The sequence below is a fragment of the Cetorhinus maximus genome, chromosome 10 (genome assembly GCF_964194155.1).
Source record: "Cetorhinus maximus chromosome 10, sCetMax3.hap1.1, whole genome shotgun sequence".
Classification (NCBI taxonomy): Eukaryota; Metazoa; Chordata; class Chondrichthyes; order Lamniformes; family Cetorhinidae; genus Cetorhinus; species Cetorhinus maximus.
The window spans coordinates 122,576,730-122,602,934 of record NC_135888.1 but is presented as its reverse complement, the minus strand read 5'-3'; the positions used below and the strand labels follow the sequence as shown (position 1 = coordinate 122,602,934).

The 26,205-nt window shown below is 41.4% G+C and overlaps 1 protein-coding gene across 1 annotated transcript in view; it reads right to left on the bottom strand.

Moving 5' to 3' along the window:
- Positions 1 to 6,289: 6,289 nt before the first annotated feature.
- lars1b (leucyl-tRNA synthetase 1b) overlaps positions 6,290 to 26,205 on the bottom strand; it is a 79,466-nt gene continuing 59,550 nt past the window's right edge. Inside the window, exons 27-32 of the mRNA XM_078551072.1 lie at positions 25,497 to 25,607; positions 19,371 to 19,481; positions 18,072 to 18,176; positions 16,566 to 16,661; positions 14,811 to 14,943; positions 6,290 to 6,663 (exon numbers count right to left, since the gene is read on the bottom strand). Coding sequence (XP_078407198.1) covers positions 6,458 to 6,663; positions 14,811 to 14,943; positions 16,566 to 16,661; positions 18,072 to 18,176; positions 19,371 to 19,481; positions 25,497 to 25,607 — 762 coding nt within the window. The 3' untranslated portion in view covers positions 6,290 to 6,457. The remainder of the gene's footprint in view (positions 6,664 to 14,810; positions 14,944 to 16,565; positions 16,662 to 18,071; positions 18,177 to 19,370; positions 19,482 to 25,496; positions 25,608 to 26,205) is intronic.

Genomic DNA, 26,205 nt, shown 5'->3' with positions numbered 1-26,205 from the left:
ACCCTGATACTATTACACATACCGGGCTGAATAATATGTTGGGGGAGCACGTGGGCTAAGGCATCAGACGCAGCTGTGGGGACTAAAGGAGAAGATGATCAAGGCCCATGAGATCTCCGAAGAAGGTAAGTCCGGGGTCTTGGGCCAGGAGGGCTTTTGTGGATTAGGGGAATGAGCAGGAGGATGGGAGGGTGAGGGTGGGTGATGTGGGAGTGGGTTTCATGGATGAAGCGGGTAGGAAGGAAGGGCGGGGGGGGGTTTGACCTCACTGGGGGCTGCCCCACATTCGGCAAAGGGCATTCCCCAAAGAACAACCCCCATTTCATTCCTTTCCACCCTTTAAGCAGCTGAGTTAAAAAGTCCGGCTTCCTGTTCCCACCTGGCTGCCCACGCCAAATGTTTTAAGGTGTGGGCAGCGTATTATCAGAGAAAATTGGCTTGATAACAAGCCTAATTGACCCTTAATTATTCATTTAAATTTGCCAATTTTGGTCCCTGCCCACCCCCCATATTATGAGGGAGAGTTCAGAGATGGGGGCGGGGGGGAGCAGGGGGAGGTGGTGGAATGGGCACCCACCCTATTTTGCATGCCCCACCCGTGGGAAACACGCCCACCAAGGGCATGTAAAATTCATCCCCCTGAAACTAATACGCACCCTGAAACTAATAAGCACCCTGAAACTAATATAGACCCTGAACCTAAACCAGACCCGGTTACTAGACCAGCACATCATTTCAGAAATGCCTGGCTTCAGACAGCTGGACTTTGGAATCCAACCTGTATTTGGATAAATAAAACCATTTTTATTACTGTTGTATAATGTTTTATCACTATTTTACGCTTCAGGGTAAATATTTATATCTACGGAATTTTCCGGTTCACACATTTGTGGTTAGCCTTTCTAACATCATTGCATAATCCAGAAAATTCGGGAATCCAGAAATAACTTGGTCTCACGCATTCCAGACAGGAGAGGTTGCAGTGTTTAGGCTTTGGCCTGAGGTATCGGCTTATGAGTTAGAAACTCATTTGTGGACATCCCAACAGGAAATGGGGTGAGATGCCTAACTAAAATGATAATTAAGTGTTAGCTTACTGTATCTCAGAGGCAATTATCCTGTTTGTCTGATACAATTATAACATATGTGTAGCCAGTAGGTTGTGGGGTTGAATCCCGCACCAGGACTTAAGTTCATTGGTGAACTCTAGTGCAATGCTGAGGGAATGCTGCATCAAAGCAAGTTAGTCTGCTGTGCATGTCAGTAGTTATCATTAAACATTTCATAGCACCATCTGAAAGACAGTAGCAAGGTCTCCTCATCTGACATTGGCAAAGTGTAAATTAGCTTGGCATTTGCCTTATTGCTGTTTGAGAATCAGAATGGTTGGTGCATTTGTTTGCATAACAGTTAACCACAGTCCAAAAGTAACGTTTTGTGTAAAGTACTCTGAGGCATTTCCAGTGAGGTGGTAAAGTGCTACATAAATACAAGAATTTCTTCCTTTCACTTTGGTCAGTTTCTGATTTGAACCACATTGAGCAAAGGGAGGTGCCATTTAGCACACCTCCCTGTGCAATAGACAGAAAACCAGAGGGCAAAGTTATACTTTGATGATCTCTTGTGCCCTCAAAATCATCACAAGGGGCTTTGCCAGTCACCTCACAGCACCTGCCCTCTTGGCTGCAATCATCTAATAAAGCAGATGGAAAGGATATCAAAATATTAAAAAAAGGGGGGGAGAAATCACCCAAATACGCATGTAAAAATAAATGTTTAAAACATTTTCATAGTTGGGATGGCACTGTTGAACAGCAGTTTAAAAAAAACGTCATGGGGCAGCAAAGCATGTTAAGAGTTCCCAGTCTCATTTGCATCATTGAGAATGTGTTAGCACAGCGCATCAATCTCACTGTACTTGTGGTATCACTGCGTGCTATATGTGACCTTTCTCATGCTATACACATTTGTTATGTAAGTGTAGTATTTAAAATGTAAGACATTTTCTACATGTTGCTTGGTTCACTTTGAGTGTAAAAGCAGGAAGGGGCAAGTGCACAATGAAAACACGGCACAGTAATAAACTCATGAAGGCTGTGACTGTTGTACAAGAATGTGGTATTTTTCAATAATTTATGATGTGGATTTTTTGTATTGTGTTAATAGAACCCTACGTGAAGGAGACATTAATAAAACAGGGTTTAATTGTGCAGAATAAAACAAAAATGTTGAAACATGACCGGAGGAAATGGAGGAGTTTAATATCAAGGAGTTCGTCACATTACAGGTACCAGTTCCAGACCAGTACGAATGGACAATGATAGAGGGTCAGCAAATCCAAGTTATACCATCAGCTTTTTTACTCCTTTCATAAAGCCAGACATTCTCTGCATGCTTAGAGCTCAACTCCATTGCATTTAATAAAGTTCAAATGTCTAATGTTAGGGGATAGCCAATGTTAGGAGAGAGAAACAGAAAATGTTTGAAATACTCAGCAGGTCTGCCAGCATCTATGAAGAGAGAAACAGAGTTAATGTTTCAGCTTGATGACAATGTTTGTAAGACAATGTTAAAATCTCCCTGGCAGTTTTGCACCCAGATGATACTGCACAGTTGACTTTGCAACACAAATTGAAATAGAAAACATTGGAAATACACAGCAAGTTAGTCAGTGATCATGAACACAGATTATGACCAATCTTTCAGTTCTGATTGAGGAAGCACACCCCAAAACATCACAATCTAACTTTTCTCTTTCTGGATTCTGACAGAGCTACTGTACATTTTCTGCTTTTATGTCAGATTTCCACCTCACGGTTCTTCCTTTTTATTTATGAATTGCCTGAAAGTGATGGAATTTCGCAATCACTGACACAATATTTTAAGAAATTTAACCCTACATTTGGTGAATCTGATTTTAATAGTACCAGTGGATAAAATGCCTTTTAGTGAAAGATTACTCCCTCCATTAAACAGGCTTTATACTTATAGATGCAAGTGTCATAGGGACCTTTATTAGCAGCGTCACTAAGTATATTGTAGAAAGCCGGGTCCAAATATGTCACAAAGTAATCGCAGATGAGGAAGGCCTTTCGGCCCATTTCAGTGAAATAATAATCTCTTCATGCACATGGTGGTATTCATTTGCTTCTTAACTTGTGCCAGAGTTTTTGCCTCCAATGCTATATTGGAAGTTTATTCCATATGTTGATAACTATTTGTGTGAAGAAAAATTTTGTGATATCAATTCAAATATGATCTTTTACTAGCTCCATTTTATGTCCTAGTGTATTTCTATACTTTAATTTAAAGTAATATCCCAGCCTAACATTTGCAAACCCTCAACTATCTGATGTTGCTCCACAAGATCACCACTCAAGAAGCCTCCAGCCTTTTCCCCTTAGGCTGAAAAGCCTAAGCTACTCTAGTCTTTCCTTGTAACTCAGATCCCTTACACTGAAAATCAATGCTTTTCTGATTACAAATATACGTGGTAGAAGAAACAATAAAAGCACATATTTTTGTAATATGATTGTATTTTAGTTACAACCATCTCACATTTTAATTGCCTGGGGAACATACCATTAAGCAGTTCGAGCTTAACAGCAGCCAGCTACAGGCTGATGACCCTTTAGATATAGACAGTGAACAGCTGAACCAGCCCTTTCTCTGCACTATTTAACGGACATTGCAAGCTCCCAGTCTATGGTATTCAGCAGCTTCTCACTGCCAATCCTCTTAGCATCGTAATCACTTGCTGCTTAAAGCACAGGCGGTCACCATGGAGACGAGAAGCTATGAAAGCGGACGGTGAAGTGAGTACAGCCTCACAGATAAATTTTAAAACACAAATGCATAGGACTGAGCATGCACACTGGAGATCTGTGAACCAGGACTTGTGTTTCAAAATTATGTGCATTCAAGATCATGTTCGATTTGCATTTCAAAGATGCAGTGTTCCCAGATGTTTAAATAGTGGCACTGCGGAGAATAGTGACTCCAAATAGCTCAACAGCTCTCCCTGCTGACAGTTTTTATTACTTACTGCAGCACTTGTCCAGTGCCCGCATCCTCTGCATGAAATTCATCTGAAAATACAGGGCTGAATAACTCCTGAATAGCGTATTTTTCCATATGTTGTATAGGTTTCACCCCACAATGCAATAAAATCCATAATCAATGATATTTCGCTTAGTATTTTTTATAAAATATATCAAATAGCATGAAACACAATCACTGCACCCCAAAAGTAATTTATTGCATAAAAGCAAAACAAGTGACAAGGCAATATATAAATGCAAATGTCTATTTTTCCTCTATGAAACGAAGCTATAGCAATGTAATTTATATTTTGAAGAGTATATAGGAACTTAAGAACAGGAGCAGGCTACTTCTGCCCCTGGAGAATATTCTGTCATTCAATGGGGTTTTCGCTGATCTATGAGCAAACTCCATATACCCTACCTTTACCATACCCCTTAATACCTTTGGCGAACAAACTCTACCAATCTCAATTTTAACATTAACAAGTAATCTAGCATCAATTGCCATTTGTGGAAGAGAATTCCAAACTTCTACCACCTCTTGCATTGTGGTGTTTCCTAACTTCACTCCTGTCTGGCTCTGATTTTTAGATTATGGCCTAGCCCTAGACTCCTTAACTTAATAGAAATAGTTTCTATTTACCCTATCTGTCCCCTTTAATACTTTGATCAAATCACTTCTTAACCTTCTAAATTCCAGGGAACTCAACCCTCATTAATGTTCAGGTATCATTCTGGAATATTATAAAAGCAAAAGGCATTTGATCTATCCCATGTCATCACCTGGTGGGTTTCACCCCATTCCAATATGTAAGTTAAAATATCCAAATATATCTTAGTAAAAATCGTATGTCAGAACTTACATCTTGTATGCATAACTTGACTTGTCAACATTTTCCCCATTCTGTATTCCTTCATCCATATTTATAATGGATATCATTAATGTAAACAATTCATTCTGCTTCCTCAATCTAGCCACCAGGTTTCAGAATTTCTAATGTCCAAAGCAAGGGTTGCAACATTATTTTTAAGAAAAAAACTTCATAACACAATTAAGATTAGAACATTGTCTTTTAATGCCTTCTTTAAGGTTTTAGCTTGATAGCTCCAGCCTTTCCCAAAACTAAATTCTTAGACTTGATATTTTTGCCAGAGCTATGGCTATTTGAGCTAAACTCGGGGATTGTGTAGGCTGTGTTTATACTGAAATCATTTTTTCTGTGTATTAGTACTGTTCAGTCCAGAAAAGAAATAAAGATTTGCATTTATATAACACCTTTCACAACCTCAGATCTCAATGTGTTCTAAAGTCAGTTAAATACTTTTGAAGTAAAGTCACTGTTGCAAAATAGAAAAAGCAGCAGTAAATTTCCACAGAGCAAGCTCCTACAAACAACAATCAGATCTGTTTTTTGGTGTTGCTTTCAACATTATATACTGAGAATAATGGAAAATTATTTTGGGTAGAAACTATAGGGTCTGAAAGCTAAACAATGCCATAATTAATCCACATCCAGTAACCGATCTTAGTGCCTTTGCAAATGTTGCCTCAGAGCCTCAAACTTTTCTATAGATTTGAAGTCATCTAAAACTCTGCTGCCCATGTCTTAACTCACATCAATTTCCGCAACCCTATCACCCGTGCTCACTGACCAACTTTAGTTCCTGGTCAAGCAACATTTTAGATTTTAAAATTCTCACATTTTCAAACGCTTCCACGGTCTCCCCTCCCAATCTCTGTAATCTCATCTAACCCCAAAACTCTCCAAAATACTCTAATTCTGGCCTCTTTAGCATTGCCAATTTTAAATGCTTCACCTTTGGTGGCTGTGCCTTCAGTTGCCTAGGCCCCAAAGCTCTAGAATACCCTTGCCTCACCTCTCTGCCTTTGCAATTCACTTTCGTCCTTTGATAAAGCTTTTGATCATCTGACCTAATATTTCCTTATGTGGCTCGGTGTCATATTTTGCTTTATAATGCTCCTGTGAAGCATCTTGTAAAAATTTATTACGTTAAAGGTGCTATATAATTGTAAGTTGTTGTTACAGGCAGTTTCTCAAGTGGCAGGAAATAGGTAGGTTAGTGCTGCCATTTTGTTTACTTACTGACAGGTTCCAAGAGCTGAGCACCTGCAGTTTTTTCTAAGCCTGTCCGGGTCCCCCACTTATCAACTCAAGCTTATGATCATCAGCTTCCCGATGGAACACTCTGCTGGCGAACCGCAGAGAAAAAAAATCACTAAAATATTGCTGGCAGTACTTTTATTTCACTTTATTCCAGCCATTTCATTCATTTACAAATTAGAGCGTATAATGTTTGCAATTAAGTATAAAGGTGACAAAAAGATCAACGTCAGTACAGAAGTATTACAGTCATCAACTGAGGTGAAGACAAATTATTTATTCTGTTGTGCATCAGTGTACCAGGTAGATCAAAGTATCACCTACATCAAGTTTCAAGCCATTGTCAGTAAGGTGGATCTTTTTTGCAGTCAGGTCTATGTGGAAGGATGCCTTCTCAGAAATGGCCACTTTACCCACTGACTCCTTTCCAAGCACTGGAACCCGTCGTGGGCCCAGTACAGGGTCTTCATACCTCATGAGTTTCACTCGTGTAAGATCTTAAAAACAAAGATAAATGGTTTTATTCTGTTGCAATGAACATTGTGTCATTGTACAATTAAAAGTTGACACTTCAGTTAAACAAACTTGTAGGATGAAGACGCTTTTTAAATTTAGAAGTAACATGCCCAGATTCAAGCTTTCCTCATTTCTCTAGTTCAGCAAATATCTCAAACTCCCCAACACATACTTTGAGAAATGTTAAGTTTATTCAACTGAATAATTGAAACGACTAATGATTAGCACTATCTATTTAATCACTTAGCAAATAATAAAAACACCCAGGGAACAATGAACTGCCCTAAAACTTGCAGTTTATGTAATGGAGTAATTGTATGTTTTACAATGATTATACCACAAGATATTTTCCCCCCATTGATTTAGGCCTTTCTCTCTCAGTCTCTTTCATTCACCAGTTGACTAGCTCCCAGGTTATCTGTCAAAGCTGCACTGACTGGTCACCAAAAAACACATAGAAGCTAAAATAATTTACAAGGATTCCACCAAAGCTGAGAGGGTACAACCATTGGGCGCAAGTGCTGTAAGAATTTGAATTACAACATAGAATTTATCATTCATTGAAGTTTTAAAAAAATTAATTAATGGGATGTGGGCATCGCTGGCTAAGCCAGCATTTATTGCCCACTCCTAATTGCCCTTGAGAAGGTGGTGGTGAGCTGCCTTCTTGAACCACTGCAGTCCATGTGGTATTGGTACACCCACAGTGTTGTCAGGGATGGAGTTCCAGGATTTTGACCCAGTGACAGTGAAGGAACAGCAACATATTTCCAAGTCAGGATGGTGAGTGGCTTGGAAGGGAACTTCCAGGTGGTGGTGTTCCCACGTATCTGCTGCCTTTGTCCTTCTAGATGGTAGCGGTCATGGGTTTGGAAGATGCTGTCTAAGGAGCCTTGGTGAGTTCCTGCAGTGCATCTTGTAGATGGTACGCACTGCTGCCACTATGCATCGGTGGTGGAGGAAGTGAATGCTTGTGGATGGATGCCAATCAAGCGGGCTGCTTTGTCATAGATGGTGTCAAGCTTCATGAGTGTTGTTGGCTGCACTCATCCAGGCAAGTGTAGAGTATTCCATCACACTCCTGATTTGTGCCTTGTAGATGGAGGACAGGCTTTGGGGAGTCAGGAGGTGAGTTATTCGCTGCAGGATTCCTAGCCTCTGACCTGCTTGTAACCACAGTATTTATATGGCTAGTCCAGTTCAGTTTCTGGTCAATGGTAACCCTCCAGGATGTTGATTGGGGGATTCAGCAATGGCAATGCCTTTGAATGTCAAGAGGCAATAGTTAGATTCTCTCTGGTTGGAGATGGTCATTGCCTGGCACTTGTTTGGCAAAAATATTACTTGCCACTTGTCAGCTCAAGCCTGGCTATTGTCTAGGTCTTACTGCATTTGGACATGGACTGCTTCAGTATCTGAGGAGTTGCGAATGGTGAACATTACACAATCATCAGCGAATACCTTCCTTCCATTATAAGAACAGAAGTGAGGGTCATTGATGAAGCAGTTGAAGATGGTTGGGCCGAAAACACTACCCTGAGGAACTCCTGAAGTGATGCCCTGGAACTGAGATGACTGACTTCCAACAATCACAATCATCTTCCTTTGTGCTAGGCATGACTCCAACCAGTGGAGAGATATCCCACCCCCGACTCCCCGATTCTCATTGACTCCAGTTTTGCTAGGGCTCCTTGATGCCACACTTGGTCAAATGCTCCCTTGATATCAAAAGCAGTCATTCTCAGCTCACCTCTGGAAATCAGCTCTCTTATCCATGCTTGAATCAAGGCTGTAATGAGGTCAGGAGCTGAGTGGCCCTGATGGAGCCCAAACTGAACATCAGTGAGCAGGTTATTGCTAATCAAGTGCCAACCGATAGCACTGTTGATGACCCCTTCCATCACTTTACCGATGATCGAGAGTAGACTGATGGGGCGGTAACTGGCCAGTTGGATTTGTCCTGCTTTTTACGTACAGGGCATACCTGGGCAATTTTCCACATTGCCAGGTAGATGCCAGTGTTGCAGCTGTACTGGAACAGTTTGGTTAGGGGCATGGAAAGTTCTGGAGCACAAGTCTTCAGTACTATTTACTTCAGTTGTAAGCAGGAGTAAAAGTAGACTGCTAATTGATCTCACATGTCCAATTTTTATGACAATTATCAAAGCTACTAAGACAGCAAATTGTGGTCTAGGATATGATGATATGGTTAGATGAAGAGCTCTGGGAGGAGACTCTGAAATGCAGGCCAGGCCAGTTGGGCTGAATGGTGCTTTTTGGTCATAGATTCTGTGCAAAAGAAAAGGCAGCATGAGTTGACTCGCAATCTGAGTTTCTTTCCTTCAAAGGATCATCTCTTCACAGGGAATTTCTATTTAAAGAACATCCAAAGATTAAGAAGTCCCAGAGATGAGTAGGCTTGTGGAGTAGACTGCCAGCATGTGAAGTCAATGTTGCTTCAGTGAATTCCTCCAAGTGAGAATTGATCATATAATCTGGCTGGGGCACAGATCACCTCTTGCAAAAGATTGTTGCTGTATAAAATTTATCAGCATCAGAGTGGTCGCTTAGTCTAGTTTTGATTGCCTAAGAGGGTTAGAGAGGAATTTTTCAGATTTTATCCCCCTCACTTTGGCCTGGGATTTTATCTTGTTTCTCACCTGTTTCAGGTGGGGGTGCAGCGTCTGTAATGCGATGCATAAGGCATTGTGGTTGCGTGGGACAGGATAGATCAAAGGGACGTTTCATGTTCCTTATTAAGTCACCTTGGAGCAAAACTACGTACCTCTCTATAATAGCATGTTACATACAAGTGTGTTGAACCAACCTGCCATCTCAATCACAGGCAAAAATAAAAATAGCTGAAAAAACTTAGCAGGTCTGACAGCTTCTGCAGAGAGGAATACAGTTAATGTTTCAAGTCCGTATGACTCTTCATCAGAGTTCTGATGTAGAGTCATACGGACTCGAAACGTTAACTGTATTCCTCTCCGCAGATGCTGTCAGACCTGCTGAGTTTTTCCAGCTATTTTTATTTTTGTTTCAGATTTCCAGCATCTGCAGTGTTTTGCTTTTATCTCAATCACAGGCCCTGACACACTTCTCATGCCAGGAATACTGTACCAAGAATCCACAGTCACTTTTTACCCATTCTAGGCAAGTTAGAAAGAATGAATAGTGAATAGGACGATACTGAAAACTCAAGTGGTATTGTTGTGCACAACCAGGAGTTAGAGATAATGGATTACTGCACTTTCCTTACAAAGAGTTGAATTTTTCTCAAATCTCTTTCCTCCCTGTCCACTTAAACATTAATTAGGGTTCAGTGATTAAATCGAGCACCATTAAACAGGATCACTAAAGTTAGAGATCAATAAAACATTTTCTCAAATTGAATGCAATGGGTAAAGCAGTTTGAAACATCATACTGATTCCACAAATACAAGAGTACAATTATTCAACATTAGAATCCAGATGTCATTATATTTCTAATTTTTCTATTAACTGGATCAAATAATGAAATACTTTGACTGTTCAGTTTGCATATTATCAGCTCTTCATTTTGCCTAAAATGAAGTGTGAAGCAATCTGCATTTTGAATAACATCTAATCAGGCCCCCTCCCTCATCTCTTTTTCCGGTACACTGATGACTGTATCGGTACTGCCTCCTGCTCTCGCCATGACTGGAAAATTTAACTGACTTCGTTTCCAATCTCCACCCTTCTCTTAACTTCACCTAGTCTATCTCTGATTCTTCCCTTCTCTTCCTTGACATGTGTCTCAATTTCTGGCATTCAGCTATCAACTCATATTCACTAACAAGCCCATGGACTCCCACAGCTATCCTGAATACACTTCCTCATCCCCGCTTCTTGTAAGAACTTTATTCCATTCTCACAGTTTCTCCATCGCATCTGTTCAGGCGTTGCAACCTTCCTAACTAGTCTTCCTTTTTCATCAACTTAAGATTTCACTGAGCATAATTGACAGGGCCGTCTACCATGTCCGATCTATTTCATGGACTTCTGTTCTCATCCCTTCCCCTCCCACCCAGAACCATGACAGGGTTTCCTTTGTCCTCAGCTTCCATCCCACCAGCCTCCATATTCAATGGATCATCCTCCGCCACCACCAAACACATCTTCCCCTGCCCTTCCTTTTCAGTATTCTGAAGAAAGCATTCCTCTGCGACATTCTGTTTCATTCCTCAGTCACTCCCAACAACCCCTCCCTTTCCTACAGCAGCTTTCCATGCAAGCACAGCAGATGCAACACCTGCCCCTTTACCCCCTTGCTTCTTACTACCTAAGGTCCCAAACACTCCTTCCAAGTGAAATATGGATTTACTTGTACTTCTTTCAATTTAGTATGCTGCATTATCTGTTTACAACATGGTCTCCTCTACATTAGGGAGACCAAACATAGTCTGGTGACCACTTTGCGGAACACGTTCGTTCAGTCCACAAGTGTGATCCCAAGCTTCCTGTTGCTTGTCATTTCAATTCTGCTGACCTTGGCCTGTTACAATGTTCCAATGAAGCTTGACCCAAGCTAGAGGAACAGAACCTCATCTTTGGACTTGGCACTCTACAGCCTTCTGGACTCAACATTAAATTCAAAAAATTTCATAGTTCATAACCTCTGCCTCCAACGTGTTTTTTTTTGCTGGTTTAGTTTTATCTTGTTTCTTTCGTTATTCTTTTACTTTGCATTTGGGTGGCTGCTATCCAGTCATTCACACCTCATCTTGACACAGCTTTTGTTTCTTTACCCATTACCACTCGTTTTTGACCATGAAACCTTTTGTCATTTGATCTCTGCCGTCCTTCACCCTATCACAGATCTTCCTTTTGTTCTTCCTCCCCCTTTCACTTGCTTGAAACCTATTACATTTCTATCTTTTCTCAGTTCTGATGAATGGTCATCAGCCTGAAACATTAAAATAAAAGCAAAATACTGCAGATGCTGGAAATCGGAAATAGAAACAGAAAATGCTGGAAAAACTCAGCAGGTTTGGCAGCATCTGTGGAGAGAGAAACTGAGTTAACGTTTTGAGTCCAATGTGACTCTTTTTCGGAACTGGAGAGAGGTAGAAACGTGATGGGTTTAATGCAGTTGGAAAAGGTGGGGGAGGAGCAGGTGGAGCAAAATAGAAGGTCAAGGATAGGTTGGAGAGCAGGAGAGATTAAATGACAAAGCTCTCATGGAACACAAGACAAAAGGATTGGTAACGATATTATAGGGCCACAACTTCCAACTAGCTTCAGAAAGAGATGGCCCGCAGGAATTAGAAGAAACAAATGCATACTTACCTGCCCTTGAAAATTACGCTGACATTTCCACTCGCTAGAGCCGCTTGGGGCCTGCATCGAAGGACTCCTTACAGGCGCCAGCAAAAGTCCTGGGGGAGCAGGGTTGGGCGAATCCTTGTGGGGAGTGGTCGGGGGTGTTTGGGGAGGGGGTCCTGTTGGGGCAGGGCAGGCGAGTGGAGGGAGTCCCGTGGGGCTCAGGCTGGGTGTTTATAATAGTTACCTAGAAGTTAGAAGTTTTAATTCTTCTAACTTTTTCTAGGTAGCTATTGGTGTAACCCTGGTGGAACTATCCGAAGTTTGAGATTTAAATCTCATTTTTGGATGGTTCCCAGAGCAGGGCAATTGTCCGGAGGAAGTTGGCACATCTGGGCAACTGCTAAGCAAACCCTTACCTGGGAACTTCCCGGAGGCATTCCCCATGCATCTTTGGGTTACCCCCCCCCCCCCAAATCTGACACTGGGGAGCTCGGAAGTAATGGCCCATAAAGACAGAAGCTTTGGTCCAGATTACGTGTTAATAGTAGAATGAAGGTCAGCGCTGGCTGAAAGCAAAATCATGACAACAAGATACAGGCTGGCACTTGGGTGGGGGGATGGAATCATTCATGGTCTGAAGCTGTTGAACTCAATGTTGAGTCCAGAAGGACGTAAAGTGCCTAATCGGAAGGTGAGGTGCTGTTCCTACAGCTTGCGTTGGGCTTCACTGGTACACTGCAGCAGGCCGAGGACAGGAATGTGAGCAGGAGATGGTATTGAAATGGTAAGCGACAGAAAGCTCAGGGTCATGCTTGTAGACTGAGCAAAGATGCTCTGCAAAGTGGTCACTCAGTCTGCATTTTGTCTCCCCAGTGTACAGCAGACCACATTGTGAGTAGTGAATACTGTAAATACAAGTAGACTAAAACACTGCTTAACCTGGAAGGGGTGTTTGGGGCCTTGGGCCATAAGGAGGGAGGAGTTAAAGGGGCAGGTGTTACACCTTCTACGATTGCATGGGAAGGTGCTTAGGGAAGGGGATGAAGTGTTGTGGGTGATAGAGAAGTGGACCAGGATGTCACAGAGGGAACAGTCCCTTTGGAATACTCACAGGGGAGGTGAGGGGAAAATGTAGCATCATGCTGGAGTTGGCGCAATTGGCAGAGGGTGATTCTTTGAATACAGGGGCTGATTGTGTGGAAAGTGAGGACAAGGGGAATCATGGTTCTGGGAGGGAGGGGAAGGGGGGTGAGGGGAGAAGTGCGGGAAATGGGTCGGACACGGCTGAGGGCCCTGTCAACCACAGTGGGGAGCAACATTGGCTGAGGAGAAAGGAATATATGTCAGGAGTGCCGTTGTGCAAGGTAGCAACACTGGAATTGATGTGACGGAGATGAGAAACTAAGAGAATGGAATGGAGTCCTTACAGGAAGCAGGATGTGAGGAGGCATAGTCGAGGTAGCTTTGGGAGTCGGTGGGCTTGTAATGAATATTGGCAGACAGTCTATCACCAGAAGTGGAGACAGAGATGTTAAAGAAAGGAAGGCAAGTGTTGGAGATGGACCATGTGAAGGTGAGAGAGGGGTGGAAATTGGAAGCAAAACTGATGAATTTTTCAGGTGCAGATGAGAGCATGAAGCATCACTGATACAGTCATCGATGTACCGGCAAAAGAGTGGTGGGAGGGGCCTGAGTAGGACTGGAAAAAGAAATGTTCCAATTACCCCACAAAAAGACAAGTATAACTAGGGCCAATGCTGGTGTCCATAGCCACACCTTTCATTTGGAGGAAGTGAGACAAGTTTAAGGAGAAATTGTTCAACGAGAGAACAAGTTCAGCCAGGCGGAGGAGGGTGGTAGTGGATGGGGATTGTTCGGGCCTCTATTCAAGGAAGCGAAGGGCCCTCAGACTGTCCTGGTGGGAATGGAGGTGTAGAGAAGTTGGGTACCCATAGCGAAGTGGAGGCAGCTAGGGCCAGGATATTGGAAATTGTTGAGATGAAGTAGGGCATCAGAAAAATCACAAATGTAGGTGGAAAGAGACTGGACAAGGGAAGAGAAAATAAAGTCAAGATAGGAAGAAATAAATTTAGTGGGGTGGGAGAAGGTCAAAACAATGGGTCTACCAGGACAGTCCTGTTTGTAGATTTTGGGAAGAAGGTAGAAGCGGGGAGATTTTGGGGTTGGAAGCTGTGGAAGGAAGATCTCCAGAGGGCATGAGGTCAGTGACAGTCCTGGAAACAATGGCTTGATGTTCAGTGGTAGGGTCACTGTCCAGGGGAAGGTAGAAAGAAATGTCTGAGAGTTGGTGCCCGGCCTCTGCGAGGCAGAGGTCAGTATGCCAGACAACAACAGCACCACCCTTGTCAGCAGGTTTGATAACAAAGTCAGGGTTGGACCTGAGAGAACAGAGTGCAGCAAGTTCAGAAGGAGACATGTTAGAGCGGGTGAAAGGAGCAGCGAAATTAAGATGGCCAATGTCACGCCAACAGTTCTCAATGAAAAGATCAAGAACAGGTATGAGCCTAGAGGGAGGGATCCAAGTAGCGGGAGAATACCGGAGGCGGGCAAAAGGGTCCGTTGAAACCTTAACCTGAAACATTAACTCTGTTTACTTCCACATTTGCTGCCTGACCTGCTGAGTATTTCCAGCATCTGCAGTATTTTGCTTTTGTATATACCAAGAGATTGGTAGCATATTCAATTCACCATCTAATCTCCACCTCACGAGCAAGGGGACAGGATGTAGTAAAGACATTAAAACTTATAAAACTGATGGTGAAAAAAAAACACAAATGGTATGGTTGTGAATTAACATGATGGTTAAACTCAGTCATACCTTTAATATCCCTGTCAATCTTCATAAGTCTTCGAATTACGGTGTCCTTTTTATCATCCTGTCTGATGTTGATCCTCGTAGAGAAATGTCCATTTGCTGGCTGGGGGTTCACCAAGAACAGGGACACACTAGGCTGTGGACAAGGATGAGAACAACATTTCAAGAAATAGATTCCAAAAACAAAGCTGTACACTTCAAAATCCTGTTTGTAGGGTCTCTCTCCAAAGGAATTATCAGAAACCCAAATGCAATAGCATAGTTAATGTTCAGGACAGAAGATTCTCTGGCACATTGTGTTGGCCTGCCAATCACTACATTAAACAGCAGCATGAGTTTCATAGCTAACTCTCTTCCTTTTTCAGGGATGTCTCATTCCCAAATCACAGCGAAGGGTGTCAAGAACGGGCATTTCTCCCAAACTTGAATTGAAATCAGAGGAGTTCATTCAAAGGTTGCAGCAACTTACCTTCCTATGTTTTCAACTAAAAAACTGTATCACAGAGAGTGGGGCGAAAAGGATTTTCTATTGTGAAATGCAGAACCATGAGAGTTATTTTAAGCCTGCATCAACCATCGCCAGTCTATCACCACACTAATGTGGAAAAATCTCAAGAGGGCACAAAAAAGACCACAATGTTGAACATGAGGATGAGAATAGGTTGCACAGTTTCATACTTAACCCCAGGTCTTGGTATTATTAAGGTCCCGGATGAGACCCCCAAATTTGTTACGATTCAGTTAGGGACCAGTAACATTTTGACGACGAAATTTGAAATCCTAGTTACTTACTAAGAGAATAAAGTCACAAGGTGCCATGGTTTTAAACAAACAGAAAATGTTTTACTACACAAGAGTCAACAAATCAAACAGTCAATACTATCTACCTTATACTCTATTTCTTGTTAATTCTATATGTTGAACATGAATTAACAGGCAAACTGTGGTTAAACACACCACAAACTGCACTGAATCGTAGACCTCCATCAAGACAGATCCCAGGCATTTTCTCAATAACCCACCCAAACATCAGTGATCATTGTGAGTCACAAAAAAGCCTTTAAATTCTGTCTTCTTCAGGAGGGCTCTCAGCTTTAGAGGCTTAGCCACTGATTTCCCTTTGACAGCAGCTCCAACTCAAACTGAAGGCCCTCTTCTTCAACCTACAATGAGCTGTCAGGCAACAGGGTTTCAACTCCAACTGCTCACTTCCCAATCTCTTCTCCCGAGACTGTGCTCCATTGGGCTGGCCTGCTGTACCCTAGCATCTAATCACCAGCACAATCCTAGCTACCTAGCTGTACTGAGCAAACACTTCAGCTTCCCTGAGCTGACACTGCACCCCAGCTGCACTGGGCAACCACTGCCCGCTAACTGCCGTTCACTCTGTCCCTTGAACTTATGGATGACTTGCTAATATCTCCCAACAGGGTTCTGCCCCTACCCTGAGTCAGTTTCCAACATATCCAAGCTTGCTACACTCTCTACCTTAAATGTTATAACATCTAGTTTTGGCCCGCCCAAAAATTCCAAAATTATAGATTCTTTCAACGTATGGAAGAAGTTTATCAACTGTGGTCCTTATGTTCTATATTTTAGGTTCTCTCAGAACAGGGAACCTTCCATGGTGCGGTTATTCAAATGCAACCACCTTCCCTGGACTTGCAGCTTTTGTAAAAATTCTCTGAACAGCTCTGCCTGGACAGCCTTCACCTGTACCACAAGATTTTAGTTTGATGTATTACTCCCTCCTCTTACCTCTGTTCTAAATGCACAGAAAGGTTTTCCTGGACAGCACTCTTCTCGGATTTTATCTTCTGCCTCTGTTGCAAACAACACATCAATATGGTCCAACTGTGGCAAGAAGATAGAGAGAGCATTTTCATTTCACAGGTTTCATACTTTACAGTTCCTTATTGATTATCAGACTCAATTTAAGTCACCAAGAGAAATTATTTTTGTAGTTCATAACATTACAGTTCTGCAATGAACCCCACCCCATGTGTCTACTAGAGCAGGTGAAGCAATATGCATCAAACTTTCCTGGGCATGTTACATCATTGCAGTTAAAGGAAAGCTCCAGTCTATTTAGCACAACCCAAACATACATCGTGATGCTCTCGTGAGCAAACACAAAATCCAGAACTCAATCTTTGCAGGGGTACCCACAATTTCAGGGTAGCAGCTTAAATTAAGAAGTGCTAGTGTGTATACAGAAAGTTTAGAATATAAAGTCATAGTATATGCCAAGGATACACCTCCCTTTCAGAAACTTAACTACCAAGTTAGTCCCACCTCCAGATCCCCAACTCTTTCTTCCCACACTCAGTTGGGAATTCTCCCCCTTAAATCTCCACAAAGAATCTCAGAATCGTACATCGAACTGATCAACAGTGCTTGTGCTGGCTCTTTGGTAAAGCTATCCAATTAATCCCACTCCCCTACTCTTTCTCCATAGCCCTGTAATTTATTTTCCCTTCAAGTGTTTATCCAATTCCATTTGAATGTTTGCGTTGAATTGTTTCCACCATCCTTTCAGGCAGTTCCAGATTGCAACAAATCTGTCTAAAAAATATTTCCCATGTCATTTCCAGTTCCTTTGCCAATCACATTAAATCTGTGTCCTCTGGGAATTGACCCTTTTGCTACTGGAAACAGTTACTGCCCCTCTTCCTCAGAAATTCCTTCCCACAGGCCCCAGCCACCCAGAAATCTACTGCCCATTTCTGTCTGATGTTTAATTTCAGAGTGCTGATGATAATTAGTGCACAACAGTTACCTTAAGTATTTAATCACTAATTAAAACCCATGAAGCGAATACTCCCAGTGAAAAAAGCCTTTGTGTTACTGCTTCTAATTTCCATTTATGAATTTCACCTGTTTACATCAATTGCAGTAAATAGCTGCTCTCATATCAAGTGAAAAACATTCACTTTCAAATTATTTTCTTTGTAAAACTGGGAACATGATGTCGGGAGTGTGTTAACATATTTCCACTGAACAAATATAAAGTAGCCACCATGTCGCCTCCCCAAACTGCCAGGAGATATCTGCACTATACAAAGCACCAATTATCTCCCCTTATTGTACTTGTATTGTATGAGTGCATACCCCAAAAACAGGCAGCAACAAGACTTGCACTGCAAGTTCTTTCGCGCACACATCACTAGAGCTATTATTTATTTGTTTCTTCAAAAATGAACAGGACACGGACACTTGTTACGGATTTTTGTGACCCAAGTTAGTTCTTTCACTAGTACTTGCCTCCAATGAGTTTGTTAAATAGACAATGTTCTCCATCAAGACACTACGTTCATCAAACTCCAGCTCCAGGTCAAGAACTCGAGGCCCATTCTTCACTAGGTTTTCCTTTTTTTTTTAAAAAAAAAGCAAACATTGCAGTATCATGAGTAGCAACATTCAGCAATAACTGTTGCTCCTGGGCTGGACAAAGGAGCTACAGGCTCATACGTGGTTTGAAGTACCTGTACTACTCCATGGCTGGCCAGTATTAAAGAATGAGATAAATGGGCAGTTTCTTCTTATGATGAGAAGATGCCCTTTCCCGTGGAAAAAAAAAACTAGAAACTCAATTCCATATTGTAGTAAAAGAAATATCTTCAGTGCCACACTTCTGGTTTAAATTACTCCAATGACTATAATTAAATAGCCCTGTGTAAAGTCCCATTTAAGTTATTAGCTTTTCCATTAAGTATCTCACCCAAAATGTTGGCCTATTTCTCTCTTTCAGATGCTGATTGGCCTGATATACATTTCCAATATTTTCTGCTTTATTTCTGACTAGCAGTATTCAGTTAAAGGCAAACTACGGACGATGCTGGAAATCTGAAACAGAAACAGAAAATGCTAGAGAAACTCAGCAGGTCTGGCAGCACCTGTGGAGCTTCTTCCAGCTCTGAAGAAGAGTCATATGGATTCGAAACATTAACTCTGTTTCTCTCTCCACAGTTGCTGCCAGACCTGCTGGGTTTTTCCAGCATTTTCTGTTTTTACTATAGCAGCACTCAGTGTTTTCTTACTTTAAATCATTTCATGAAGTTGTTACAGAGGTAATCAAACAATATCGCACCAGAAGAGAAAGTTAAATCTAAGAATATCAGGGCGGTGGATAAAAAAAATTAAGCTGGACAATTATGTAGTACTTGCACACAACAATGCATTTTTATAGACTATTTGACATAGCAAAATGGCCCAAGGCTCTTCACGGAAGCATAATCAGACAAAAAAAAACTGACAGCAAGGTAACAGGGAGATATTAGGAGGGGTGACCAAAAGCTTAGTCAAAGAGATGAGTTTTAACAATCGTCTTATGTAAGGAGATGGAGATGGAGAGGCAGAGATTTGGGCAGGGAAATCCAGAGGTTTGAGCCTAGATGGTTGAAGGCAAAGCTGCTAATGGAGGAACAAGGGGATTTCTGGATGAAGAGGAGGCCAGAGTTGGAGGAACACAATAGCTCTTGAAGACTTGCAAGGGGGGAGAAGTTAGAGAGACATAGAATTCATTCAAAATGTGCATTTATCTAGGATTGTCAAAGCATTTACCTTGATCATCGCAACAAATGGCATGACTTTCTTCATATACTTCTTTAGCTCAGGCAGGTCTTTCAATTCACCAGCAATGATTTTATTATCTGGCAGTTGGCCATCATTTTTCTAAAATATAACCATTTACCATAGAGTTAAAGCTTTTGCAAACACTTTCATTGGCAGAGAATATCTGAAATACTCAAAAGCACAGCACATTATTTGCGGAGCCTCTGTACCACAATTTATTCAACTTATAAAAAAAAATCACTAACATTTAATTATTAAATCAATGAGAAGCTACTATGAAAATATCAGTGTGCGCATCAATCTACCACATCAAATGACGTGATTTTCCAACCTTGTTTTGCAGCGAGGCATGCTCACACAGCATTACTGAAAAGAACAAACTAACTGGCCACTCATTTCATTGTGGCAGATGGACTGAAAAGCAGGCAGGTACGAGGTTACCACTTCGGACCAATAAAAGGATAAACTCCAATGTTACTTAAATGGTGAAAAGCTAGGAACAGTTGAGATCCAAAGAGATTTAGAGATCCATGTACATAAATTATGAATATGTAGTGATCAGGTACAAATGGAATATTACCCGTTATATTTAAAGAGCTGAAATATAAATGGAAGTTTTCCTGCAGATGTACAAAGCCCTGATTAGATCACATCTGGAGTACTATGTGCACTTCTGGGCAATGCACCTTAAAAGGATATTTTGGCCTTGAAAAAGTACAGCACAGAATCACCAGAATGTTCCAATCATTAAATTATAAGGAAAGATGACATATACAAGGTTTGTATTCTCTGTATTCTAGAAGGGTAAAGGATGACTTGATTAAGGTTTTGAGGATTTTGAAAGGAATAGGAAGGGTAGATAGAGAGAAACTTTTTCTACTGCTGGAGTGTCTAGGTTAAGGGAATTAAAGTTAGGAACCAGATCATTTTGGAGAGAAGTTAGGAAACACTTCATCCAAAGAGTGGTGGCAATGTGGAACTCTCATCAAAAAAAAAGCAGAAGACGTTAGCTCAATTAATGACTTAAAATCTGAAATTGATAGGCCTTAGCTACTCAAGGGTATTAAGGGATGGAGTTAAGGGTGGTGAACAGAGTTAGGATACAGATTAGCCACAAGCTCATTGAGCGGTGAAACTGGCTCGACTTCCTATGTTAAGGCCGTGTTGATGAAGAATAACTACCCCATTTGCCAATATAACAGACAGTGGACAAAAATTTCTAATTAATTTCTCTGCAGAGCTTCACAATGTGGTATGGTTGGATATAAAAATTAGTGTTACAAGTTTTAAAATGTCATAGCAGCAGGGCTGGGGTAAAGTTGCCAACACGTGCTTTCATCTGGTCTTCTCATGCCAAGCAATACAAAAAAAGGAAAGCAGCTTTAATTCTAGAAACAAAAGAACTATTTTTTTGCTAGATCCAAATTCAACAAACAGACTGCACATCACCATCTGGAAGTGTCACCATCACTGCTATAAAAGTTTTCCATCCTGGACATTTATTAACTTGGCCAAAGTCACTGTGCTTAACCTCATTTCTGGATGAAGTGCAATTTTCCAGTGAAAATAGCTGACAATTGGAAAACTTTCCACTTTTACCAGACTACACAGCTGCTTGCTCTTGGTAATTTGTTGGAAAAGAGTACAAGCACAAACTGCACTGCCCAGCTTTAGAAATTCTAACAGTTAACTGTGTACTTCAGTGCTGAACGCATTCGATTTCCTGAACTTTACTTTCAGTTGTCAGGCCCAGCGTCTACTGGTGATTTACACTATTGTAGTGGCACATTGACGTCAGATGGCCCAATTTACAACTCAAAAGTCCTAGAAAATAATGGAATAAGTAACTTCATTAATTGCTGCCACCCAATAAAAGCAATGGCAAGGCTGAGTTTGCTAAATTAAAGCCACTGAAATTGCCATTGGTACATAGATTTTTTTCATTCTTTCACGGGATGTGGGCGTCACTGTTTAGGCCAGCATTTATTGCCCACCCCCAATGGCTCGAGTAGGTGCTGATGAACTGTCTTCTTGAACTGCTCCAGTACAAGTGGTATAGGTACCCCACAGTGCGTTAGCGAGTTCCATGATTTTGACCCAGCAACAGTAAAGGAACGTCGATATAGTTCCAAGTCACGACGGTGTGTGACTTGGAGGGGCACGTGGTGGTGGTGGTGGTGGTCCCATGCATCCCATACACCTTGTCTTCCTAGGTGGTAGAGGTCGCTGTTTTGAAAGGTGCTGTCAAAGGAGCCTTGGTGAGTTGCTGCACTGCATCTTGCATACAGCACAAATTGCTGCCACTGTGTGTTGGTGGTGCAGGGAGTGAGTGAATGTTTAAGGATGGTGGTGGATGGGTTGCCAATCAAGCAGGCTGCTTTGTCTTGGATAGTGTTGTGCCTTTTGAATGTTGTTGGAGCTGCACTCATCGAGGCAAATGGAGAGTGTTCCATCACACTCCTGACTGGTCTCTTTTAGGTGCTGGACAGGCTTTGGGAGTCAGGAGGTGAGTTACTCTCTGCAGAATACCCAGCCTCTGACCTGCTTTTGGAGCCACAGCAGTTATATGGCTGGTCCAGTTCAGTTTCTGGTAAATGGTAACCTCTAGGATATTGATAGTGGGGGATTCAGTGACAGTAATGCCATTGAATGTCAGGGGTGATGGTTAGATTTTATCTTGTTGGAGATGATCATTGTCTGGCACCTGCATGGTGAGAATTTTATTTGCCACTTAATGGCCCAAGCCTGAATGTTGTCCAGGTCTCGCTACATATGGACACTGACTGCTTCAAGATCTGAGGTGTCATGAATGGGCTGAACATTGTGTAATCACCAGCAAACATCCAAATTCTGACTTTATAATAGAGGGAAGGTCATTGATGAAGCATCTGAAGATGATTGGGCCCAAGACACTACCATGAGGATCACCTACAGCAATGTCCTGGGACTGAGGTGATTGACCTCCAACATCTATTACTATCTTCCACTGTGCTAGGTATGAGTCCAACTAGCAGAGAATTGCTAGTGACACTCAGTTAAATTGATGTCAAGGGCAGTCTCTCATAAGAACATAAAAAATAGGAACAGTAGAAGACCATTCAGCCCCTCGAGCCTATTCCTCCATTCAATAAGATCATTGTTGATCTTCTTGTGTTTCAATTGCCACATTCCCATCTAACCTTTGATTCCCTTGCCTCACAAGAATCTATCTACCTCCGTCTTAAAAATATTCAATGACCCCGCTTCCACCATCCTCAGAGGCAGAGAGTTCCAAAGGTGCACAACCGTCAGAAAAAATTCTCCTCATCTCCGTCCTAAAAGGGCGGCCCCTAATTTTAAAACAGTGCTCCCTAGTTCTGGGCACAGCCACAAGAGGAAACATTCTATTGACATCTACCTTGTCAAGCCCTTTCAGGATCTTGTATACTTCAATCAAATCACCCCTCATTCTTCTAGACTCCAGCAGAAACAAGCCCAGTCTGTCTAACCGTTCCTCATAAGACAACCTGCTCATTCCAGGTATCAATCTAGTAAACCTCCTTTGAATTGCCTCCAATGCATTTACATCCTTCCTTAAAAAAGGGGACCAAAACTGCACACAGTATTCAAGGTGTGGTCTCACCAGTGCCCTATAAAACTGAAGTGTAACATCCTTACTTTTATGTTCAATCCCTCTCATAATAAAGGATAGCATTCCATTAGCCTTCTTAATTACTTTTGTACCTGCATACTAATCTTTATGTGACTCATGTAGAACACCTGGATCACTCTACACCTCAGAATTATGCAGCCGTTCTCCATTTAAGTAATACTCTGCTTTTTTGTTCTTCCTGCCAAAGCGAACATTTTCCCACATTAAACTTCATTTGCCAAACCTTTGCCCGCTCACTCAACCTATCTATATCCATCTGCAACCTAATGTCCTCTTCACAACATACTTTCCTACCTATCTTTGTGTCATCTGCAAATTTAGCTACCATGTCTTCACTCCCCTCATCTAAGTCATTGATGTAAATCGTAAAAAGTTGAGGCCCTAGTGCAGACCTCTGTGGGACTCCATTCGTCACATCCTGCCAATCAGAAAAAGACCCATTTATGCATACTCTCTGCTTTCTGCCAGCCAGCCAATCTTCTATCCATGCTAATATGTTACCCCCTACACCATGTGCTTTTATTTTCTGGAATAATCTTTGATGTCGCACCTTATCAAATGCCTTCTGGAAATCCAAGTACAGTACGTTCACTGTGCATGTTACTCCTTCAAAAAACTCTAATTGGTTAAACATGATTTTCTTTTCTTTTCATGCTGACTCTTCCCGTTTGCCTTGAGCTCTTCTAAGTGCCGAGCTATAACCTCCTTAATGATTGATTCTAATAACTTCCCCATGACAGACGTCAAGCTAGCTGGCCTATAGTTTCCTGTTTTCTGCCTCCCTCCCTTCTTGAATAGAGGGGTTATATTGGTTACTTTCTAATCTGATGGAACCTTTCCAGAATCTAGCAAATATTGGAAAATTAACACCAGCGCATCGATTACCTCATTAACCACCTCTTTTAAGACCCTAGGATGTAGTCAATTGGGAACCAGAGACTTGCCAGCCTGCAGCTCCATCAATTTGCTCAGTACCATTTCTCTAGTGATTTCAATTTCACCAAGTTCCTTTTTCTCATTCACCTCCTGATTTGCAGCTATTACTAGAATATTTTTTGTATCTACAGTGAACACAGAAGCAAAATATTTGTTCATTTCTTCTGCCATTTCCTTATTATCTAATATTAATCCCCTCTCTTGAGGACCAACATTCACTTTACTTACTCTTTTCCTTTATAAGCGCCTGTAGAAACTCTTGCTATCTGTTTTTACATTTCTAGCTAGCTTCCTCTCATACTCTAATTTCTTTCTCATTAACCTTTTAGCCATTCTCTGCCGTTCTTTATATTCTGTCCAATCATTTGTCCCGCCACTCACCTTTGCGGAGTTGTATGCTTTTTCCTTAAGTTATATGCTTTCCTTAACTTCTTTAGTTAACCACAGATGGTGGGTCCTCCCCTTAGAATTTTTCTAATTTTTCTCAGCTCCCACACCTCGCCTCTTCAATTCAGCTCTTTTGCCCATGTTTGGACCAAGGCTGTAATGAGGTCAGGAGCAGAGGGCCCTTGTAGAACCCAAATTGAGCATCAGTGAGCAGGTTATTGCTGAATGCTGAACATAAATCATCGCAGAATGGCTCATGAGCCGAGTGTACAGGAAATATAAGAGGAACACAGTTAAGATGCAACGTTGGTTTGTGGCAATGTAATGCTACCTGAACTCAAATTTTCTTGATCAAATTGATCAAAAGAAAAGCCCACATTTTTGAAGGTTGACTATAATGTGAATGTTAAAGTAATTAGTACTTCTCACACTGATAGATGCAGTAATCAAAAAGACTAGGGCAACACTTGAAACACAAATTGCCTGTTTGGGTAATGTCTGTCTGCTCTGTTTTTGAGGTCAATCAGGAGTAAAGTGAATACTTCTAATAACAGCTGCCAGCCATAAGCACATGTTACAGTGTAAGAGTTGCAGAAGAATTGTTATTTTATTAACAATCTTTGCCTGTATGCCAATATGTATTTTTGTTCATAACTAAGTAATTTTTTTGCTAAATATAAATAATGAAACCAATAAAATGGGTTGAAATTTCTGCAGAATTCAACAATCAAAATGAATTCTTTACTATTCATTGACCTTGCAGCTCCTGATCTGTCGCTATGCTCGCTGCAGCATTCTCAAATTGTTTTCCCTGAAAATTGTGGCGTAAATTTGCCACTGGAAGATTAGAGGACACAATTGTCTAACTTTAGGCACTGACTGTCATTATTATTGTGAATTCTAGGCATATATTACATCTGATGATTACTGAATCAGCTTCCAACCAGCCATACATCCCTCTGCAAAAAGGGGATAAACACAAGTTTCACAAACTTTAAGAGGAAATGGGGAAAATGAAACATTTAAACATTACTAGGTGTTTTAAATTTACTTAGTTACTTCACACAGCTAAAGGAATGGTTTGTGTGTGGTGAGAGGATACTGAAAGGATCAACAATAAATGCTAAAAAAAAACTTGCCTCATAGTGCTTACGAAGCAACAGAAGTGTTGTGTGTTGCCATGGAGGGTAGTTCTTTGCCACATAGATATTGCAGTGAGAAGGCTTCTGTGTTGGCTTTGCATCTCCTTTCTGTAATGAATTATTTCACAGATCTTAAGTACAAAACATGCAGAATCAGGCACATCCCATAGCACATGTACCTAAATATATTCTAACCATCAGCAGGTTAAAATCCCAATACCCTTTCAGCACTATCAGTAATTAAAGGCACAATTCACATGGTCAGAAACATGGCCCAAAATAAATTCAGGAATTTTGTGGGAAAAAAAGAATGTGAGAGGTCAGTAGAATTCAACTTTGTAGTCTAATTTGATGAAGGAGATGGTTATGAATTTCTTAAATTTTGCTTGTGTGGCTTTGGATAGTTTCAGAGCTATTGAATTACAGCCGCAGGAGCTGGAGTTTGTTCTGTTATTCCTTGTGCAAACCCTTCACTGTCAATTATGTTAGAAAGAAAACTAAGTCAAGTCAACATGTGAAATATAATCTAAAGTGGTAAATGTTACAGTACTAAAGCAGGTTGACAACTACTTACTCATAAATAGCAGAATATGGAGCCACCTTTCAGTATGTGATCCTTCCCTACCACCTCAACTGGCTGATAGGGGCACTCACAACAATTTGATTCACCAGTTTTTCCTTCATTTCCAGCAAGGAAACACCTGGC